This window comes from Sus scrofa, chromosome 6 (assembly GCF_000003025.6).
Source record: "Sus scrofa isolate TJ Tabasco breed Duroc chromosome 6, Sscrofa11.1, whole genome shotgun sequence".
Lineage (NCBI taxonomy): Eukaryota > Metazoa > Chordata > Mammalia > Artiodactyla > Suidae > Sus > Sus scrofa.
Genome location: NC_010448.4, coordinates 46,009,862 through 46,017,990, shown reverse-complemented (window position 1 = coordinate 46,017,990; position 8,129 = coordinate 46,009,862). Strand labels below are relative to the sequence as shown.

The window sequence follows — 8,129 nt, the reverse complement described above, 5'->3', positions numbered from 1 at the left end:
ATCAATACCTGGATTATTTTAAGAATCCTGAGGGAGTTCCTGCAATAGCACAGTGGGTTAAGAATCTGACTGCAGTGGCTTTGGTCACTGTGGAGGAATGGGTTTGATCCCTGGCTCCTTGCAGTGGGTTAAAGGACCTGGCACCTGCAGTGTAGGTCACAGCTGCAGCCTGGATTCAATCCCTGGCTGGGAACCTCCAATTGCCATGGGTGCGGGGACACACACACACACACACAAATCCTGAAAGACAGTTCTCTTATGACACAGTGGGTTAAGGATCTGGCATTGTCACTGCTATGGCTCAGGTGGCTGCTGTGGTGCAGGTTTGATCCCTGACTGGAGAAATTCCACATGCTGTGGGTACAAAAGGAAAAAAAAAAATTCTGAAAGATCAATGAGATAACCCAAAAATAAATAAGAGAAAAATGCATGAAAAAGCACTTTAAGGGAAACACCACTCGCCAATAAACACATATGAAAAAAAATGCCTAATTTGCTTGTAGTCAAGGAAATACAGACACTCTTACTCAATAACTGAAGGGATTCCAAATTAGTGCAATGTTGGAACAACAATCTGGCAAAGTGTGAAAGACAGCACTTCTAGATATGCACCTTTGAGTCTTGACTCTTCTTCAAAGAAGAAAATGCACAAAATGGTATTCAACATAGCATCTTTATTAGAATGAAAATTCACTTATGTCCTAATCACTATTTAATAGAATATTTAAGCATATTCAATATATACATTATCAAGAATCAGGCTGGAACCTTTTCCATTCTATAGAAAAGCACTAGCCCTCCATTCAAGCAGGAATCTGCTTCCAGAGTATGATATGAGCTGCAAAGAAAAGTTCCCTTCCGCACCCCTTCCCAACAAAACCACTCACCATGATGTCTGAAATGACATCCTTGAAGACATTCCTTGCGGTTGTGGTAGCATCTATCAAAGTGGTTCACATTCTAAAGGTGTTAAGAGACATTTGGAGTGAGGAATGCACAATGAAGTATATTAGAGATACACTGTATGAAATTAAAATTTCTTTAATCCATTTTTTTACAAGCTGACAATGTGTATTGGATTTCCTGCAAAAGCAGCTATTTTAATCCTTGTTTCACTTGCACTTCTCCCCTAAGAAATCTCCCCCCACTCCCCCGTAACAAACTCGTGGAGAAGGTTGGGTTAAAGCCTTATGCTATGTTAAACACAGATCTTTCGGAGATAGTTGGTACTTGGGAAAGGCAAAACACTGACATATTAGCGAAGACTGATTTTGTAATAAATTCTAAATACAACTATCTAGAATTATGAAGCATGGAATCTTTTTAAACGAAGCTGGTCTAGATTTTGCTCTTTAGGAGCTATCTTCTAGTTTTGTATCAGGATTATTTCAGCTGTGCAAAATTAATGGGCAAAATCTTGTTAAGAATGATCTATTTTGGAAGGCTCTTACCTGTTCAAGTTATCAGATTTTTTCCTTAAACAGGAACTCCATTCACACACATTTGTTGGTTGGTCTGCTTGGGTTCTAGAGCAAGCCGTGATAACATATTTTTAAGACAAGAAAATGTAATCCCTTTACATGTATTGTAATACATACAATACACACAAATAGGGAGTTTCCCATCATGGCGCAGCAAAAACAAATCTGACTAGGAACCATGAGGTTGCGGGTTTGATCCCTGGCCTTGCTCAGTGGGTTGGGGATCTGGCATTGCCGTGATCTGTGGTGTAGGTCAGACGCAGCTCGGATCCTGTGTTGCTGTGGCTCTGGTGTAGGCTGGCAGCCATAGCTTCGATGAGACCTCCTAGCCTGGGAACCTCCATATGCTGTGGGTGCAGCCCTAAAAAGCAAAAACAAACAAATCAAAAAAACATAAACCCATAAAAATAGTGTTACCTTATAATGAAAAGAAAAATTTATTGATAATCTGTAGTTATATTACTTTTAACACTGTTCATGCTCTAAATATATTGTTTCATTTTCTTCAATTAGACCTGCCAAGATGATATAGTTATTAACACTAGATTAAGTCTACTAGTGTCTAATCTCTTAATTTCAACTTTTAACTGTACTTTGCTTCTCTTGTGCTGGTTTTGTTTCTAGTTTCTTGACATAAACGCTTGTTTATTCCTTTAACATATTTATCTATGTGACAGGCCTGGGACAGATTGCTGTAATAAGTGAAAAGGATAAAGACTGGGCCCACAAATGAAGTTTCCTTATTGCACTCAGGGGCATAAATTTCTCACTGAATAGAACTTTGGTGACATCTGGTAAGTTTAGATATGCAGGCATCTCATTAACAATCACTTAAGTAGTGTATTGTTTCAGTTCCAATTTTAAATATTTTATTACTGAACTTCCAAACACATAAAAAAGTAGAAATATTAAACAATGAACCCCCATAAACAACCATACCACTTCAGCAATTACCAACATTTTGGCAATCTACTTTCTAGCTCTCTTTGCCAATTCTTTTTCTTTTGCTGGAGTGTTTTAATGCAAATCTGGCTGTCTTATTTCATATATATATATATATATATATATATATATATATATATATCTCTTAACACACAGCATCTTTTGTTTTTTAATAACCAAATCAATATTGTTATCCCTAACAAAACTAATTATTTCTAAAAATCGTTTACTACTCAGTGCATGTCCACATTTCACCCAGTCTCCAAAAGGTCTTTTTTACATTTTGTTCAATCTGGATCCAGGTGATGCCCACATATCCAATTTAGTTGATATGTCTCTTTAAGTCTCTCAATATGTTAAGAGTGCCTTTTTCTTTTTCATGCCACTCATTAGCTGAGGCAATAAGGTCGTTTGTTTTATAGACTTTCACAATTCTGGATCGCCTTGGCTGCTTCCTTGTGGTGCCATTTACTTTGTCCATCTATTCCCCAAATTCATGGCTTTGAAATGTTTTCAATTTGAAGGTTTGATTCCTTCAGTTCATTATTTTGGCAGTAAGACTTCATAGGCAGTGGTGCTTACTTCCTATTCCATTGTATTAGGAGGTGCATTTTATCTGATAGTTCACTTTTACAGAGGTTAAAACTGATCAAAGGGCTCAGAGGGGGTCAGTTTAATAAATCCAATATAAAGTTTTCACCAAGTAGCTTTAAAATCCATTGAAGGTCATTTTCTGGACCCATTATTCCAGGAACTAGAAAATAATGATTTTTCTAATCTCATCAATTTTCTCTATTTACTGGTGAGATTTAAAAAAATTTTTTTGTCTGTTTGCATTTGATGAGCTTTGGGTGACTCTGAAACTTGCTTCACATGGGAAAAGCAAAGGAAATGCTTATTTTCCTATTTACTGGTTTTCAGAATGATGAGTTGGTACCCAAGCATCTTCCATAACTGATCAAACTGTGTAGCCATAACCAAGTAAACTATCAAACTTCATCGAGGTCGTGTTGAAAGATTCAACTCCCACTGGTTGAAGATGGGGCAATTTGAGCATCAAAAAGTATACTGACTGCAATGGAATGTTTTCTTTCTTTTATACAAGAGTATTACATACACATACAAACACATGCACTTCAATTTCCAAGCGGTTAGTTTCCTTTTTGCCATCTTTTTGATCGTTTCTAATTAATTTTGAATGGTGGTCAGACAATAGGGATTGTAAAACATTTATTCTTTGGAATTACAGGGAAATAATTTCATATTTCTCTTTGATTCTTCAACATCTGTACTCTTAACAACCTCATACTCATGAAATTCATAGTTTCTTTTCAGCATGAAACTTCTGATGCAGGTCAAGTGATGAAAAACTTCTCATATTCAATATAACCTCCTAGGCTTTATCCAGAATAAATTATCTTAACTTTAATCAGTGCTGAACAGTGACAGGAGGCATTTCTACACTTATTACTTCTAAAGGATATTCCTTTCATGTGAAGTCACTAATACTAATGATGTTAATAACACTATAGGTACTATGTACAGAAAACATGCTATGTGGCATTTTTCCAAGTACTAACTACTCAATTCTCACAACAGTTCTATTACAAAACACAGCAGGCTGACTGAATTGGCCCCAATGGTCCCAGCCTCCTGGTATTCATACTCTTGTGTAAGCCTGTTCCTTTGAGAGTAGAGCAGCCTAGTTCCTTGCTTCTAACCAATGGAAGGTAGCAAAGGTGATGAAATGTTACCTCAGTGATTAGATTATGCAAGATGAAAACTACTATGATGCTAGCAGACTCTATTGCTTTCTTGGCTTGCACACTTTGATGAAGTAAGCAGTTGTGTTGAAGAGGTCCCCACTGTAGCAAGGAACTGAAGTCAGCCCTCAGCCAACAGCCAGCTAGAAACTGAGGACCTCAGTGCAACAGCCCTCAAGGAAATTAATTCAGCCAACAACCACGTGCAGTTGGAAGCAGCTCCCTTCCCCAGTTGAGCCTTCAGATGTGACTTAGCCCTGGCTGAAACCTTGATTTTAGCCTTGTGAGAGACTCTGAAGCAGAGGACACAACTAAGTTGTGCCTAGACTCCTGACCCATAGAAATTGAGATAATAAATTATGTATATTATTTTAAGCTACTAAATTTGTGGTAATTTATTACACAGCAATAAATAACTAACTACACATGGGTACTACTATCATCAGCTTACAAGTCAGCAAAATGAGGCACAGAAATTTAATTACCTTGTCCAATAACACATTGGTAGTAAAGTAGTGAAATGGCAACAATGACATGTAAGGCTAAACATTTTTCTGCATTCTTTATATTTTCATATAAATTTGCTGAAAATAATGTTTGAATGGTGGTGGAAAATTTTGAAGCAACCATTTTTTTCTGAAACACAGAATTTTTTATGCTAAGTTGTGAGCATGAAACAAATTTTCTCAAAAACAAATTTTCTGATATTCTGTTAACATAATGTACATTTGAAAGCCTTCTTGTATTAAATTCCATTGTGAATTTTCTGATGCTGAGTAAGGTGTGAATGTTGTCTAAAGGCCTTCTTACATTCCTTACATTTATAGGGTTTCTCACCAGTATGAATTCTCTGGTGTTGAGTAAGAAACGAATAAAGTCTAAAAGCCTTACCACATTCCTTACATTCATAAGGTTTCTCACCAGTATGAATACTCTGATGCTGAGTAAGTTGTGAGAGCAGTCTAAAAGGTTTTCTACATTCCTTACACTCATAAGGTTTCTCACCAGTATGAATACTCTGGTGTTGAGTAAGTTGTGACAGCAGTCTAAAGGCCTTCCCACATTCTTCACACTCATAAGGTCTCTCACCAATATGAATGCTCTGATGGGAAATAAGTTGTGAGTAACTACTAAAGGTCTTCCAACACTCCATACATTCATAGGGCTTCTCACGAGTATGAATTCTCTGATGTCGAACCAGCTGTTGCCTTAATCTAAAAGTCTTCCCGCATTCCTTGCATTCATAGGGTTTCTCACCAGTATGAATACTCTGATGGACCGTAAGTTGTTGGCATATTCTAAAAGCCTTTCCACATTCCTTGCACTCATAGGGTTTCTCACCAAAATGAATTTTCTGGTGAATTCTAAGGTCTGGACCACATACGAAGGCTTTCCCACATTCTTTACATTCATAGAGTTTCTCAGAAGTATGAAGTCTTTGATGTCGAGTAAGGTGTGTACACTGCCTAAAGGTCTTCCCACAGGCTTTACATTCATAGGGCTTCTCACCAGTATGAATTCTCTGATGTCGAGCAAGTTGTTGATGTACTCTAAAGGCCTTTCCACATTCCTTACATTCATAGGGCTTTTCACCAGTATGAAGTCTCTGATGTTGAGTAAGTTCTTGGAGCACTGTAAAAGCCTTTCCACATTCCTTACATTCATAGGGCTTCTCACCAGTATGAAGTTTGTGATGTCTAATAAGGTGTGCACGTTGTCTAAAGGCCTGCCCACATTCCTTACATTTATAAGGTTTCTCACCAGTGTGAATTCTCAGGTGCTGACTAAGTGTTGAGCGACGAATAAAAGTCTTCCTACATTCCTTACATTCATATAACTTTTCTCCATTACGAATTCTCTGATATTCGGCAAGAAGATTAAGCCTTTTGTAACTGGTCACTTTTTCAGACGTAATTTTCACTTGCCCAAAATATTCCTCTTGTGGATCCTTTTGCTCCTCAATCTTGCTTTTGCATTCCCAATCATTTCTAAAAATAGAGTCCTGGAGGCTATAGCTTTTAATTCTTTCCATTATCTCCCACTGGAATGAATATATTTCATAAATGTCCTTTTCTGGAGATAAAGTATTGGTCCTGTATCTAGACTCCAAATCTGAAAGATAACAAGAAAGCAAACATATACTGTTTTCTTGATCCCAAAGAAAGAAACCTTCTATACAGAAATAAAAAGTCTACCGGAGTTCCCGTTGTGGCGCAGTGGTTAACGAATCCGACTAGGAACCATGAGGTTGCGGGTTCGGTCCCTGCCCTTGCTCAGTGGGTTAACGATCCGGCGTTGCCCTGAGCTGTGGTGTAGGTTGCAGACGCGGCTCGGATCCCGCGTTGCTATGGCTCTGGCGTAGGCTGGTGGCTGCAGCTCTGATTCGACCCCTAGCCTGGGAACCTCCATATGCCGAGGGAGCGGCCCAAGAAATAGCAACAACAACAACAAAAAAGACAAAAAAAAAAAAAAAGTCTACCAGTGAATGGATTAGACTTCTCTAGAAGATAGGCATTTCTGTTACAATGATACATATATGTACCTTAAAAAACCCTATCTTGGAGTTTCCTTGTGGTGCAGTGAGTTAAGGATCTTGTATTTTCACTACAGCAGCTTGGGTCACTGCTATGGCAGGGGTTAGAGCCCTAGCCCTGGAACTTCCACATGTTGTAAGTGCAGCCAAACAAACCAAAAAAAACCCTATCTTCTGCACAATTACACACCAAAAAATTAAGAGATTATAGGAAAAATAAGACTGGAGAAATCCACTCAAATCTATGCAACTTTATTGGCAGAGCACTAACAAATATAATAATTGATACCTCAAGAGATAACCCAAAAAACAGAACAGCATAGCTGAAGGCTGAATCTCGGATTTTTTTTAACATTTATTTAATTAATTAATTTATTTTTTATCTTTTTTTTTTTTTTTTTTTTTTTGTCTTTTCTAGGGCTGCACTCACGGCATATGGAAGTTCCCAGGCTAGAGGTCTAATCAGAGCTATAGCCGTCGGCCTACACCAGAGCCACAACAACTCAGGATCCAAGCCATGTCTGCGACCCACACCACAGCTCACGGTAATGCCAGATCCTTAACCCATAACTGTATTATGGGACCTATTGTGTTCTCATACATTTCAAAAAAAGGAAACAGAATAAAGAGAGACCAAGAATGGAAGTGAGTCTGGTGATCAGGGAAACGAGTTAAATTAGTGGAGGTCTGATTTAAGCATGGATAAGAACCACTGAAGGTTTGTTACAACTATACAGTGATATGTTTCACTGGCTCGAACAAAATCCTCAAGACTAGTTCTAGGCCGGTTGTGGTTTTGTTCTTATTTATATTTGACAATGAATAATCCTGTTGTGGAGTTCCCTTTGTGGCCCAGTGGCTTAAGAACCCGACTAGTATCCATGAGGATGCAGGTTCAATCCCTGGTCTCAACAGCTCTGGTGTTGCCATGAACTGCAGTAGAAGTTGCAGATGTGGCTTGGATCTGGCATTGCTGTGGTTGTGCTGTAGGCCAGTGGCTACGGCTCCAATTCAACCCCTAGTCTGGGAGCTTCCATATGCTACCAGTGCAGCTCTAAAAAGACCCTCCAAAAATTAATAATAATAACCCTGTTGCTGATCAATGATTGAGTCTACTTAAATATTTTCAGTGCTTCCTCTTTACAATTTGAATGAAACATAAATATGTGAGCATGGATGATAAGGCTTCTGTTTATCAACTCTACTCCCATTTACTCTCTCTGTTCATGCCATAAAGGTCTCTTCTCAGCTCACAAAATGCGCTATAGCTTTTGCCATTAAATAAGACCACTCACAGGTTGCTCCTTTGAGAAACCCTCTGACTTTGCAGCTTGGCTTCTCTTTATCCTCAGGTGTCAAATCAAAAATGACTTTTTCAGAAAAGATACTGCTGATTCTACTTAGGTCTAT

At 38.3% G+C, this 8,129-nt stretch overlaps 1 protein-coding gene and 1 long non-coding RNA gene across 6 annotated transcripts in view; both read right to left on the bottom strand.

The window, feature by feature from the left end:
• LOC110261281 lies at positions 660–1,740 on the bottom strand. Its single transcript, XR_002345324.1, has 2 exons — positions 1,452–1,740; positions 660–960 (listed from the first exon to the last, which is right to left on the bottom strand). It is a non-coding gene; the product is annotated as an uncharacterized LOC110261281 (long non-coding RNA).
• ZFP14 (ZFP14 zinc finger protein) overlaps positions 2,323–8,129 on the bottom strand; it is a 28,009-nt gene continuing 22,202 nt past the window's right edge. For all 5 annotated transcript variants that reach the window (XM_013998451.2, XM_013998454.2, XM_013998455.2 and 2 more), the window contains one exon: positions 2,323–6,298. In XM_013998451.2, the coding sequence (XP_013853905.1) occupies positions 4,932–6,298 (1,367 nt within the window). In that variant the 3' untranslated portion in view covers positions 2,323–4,931. The remainder of the gene's footprint in view (positions 6,299–8,129) is intronic.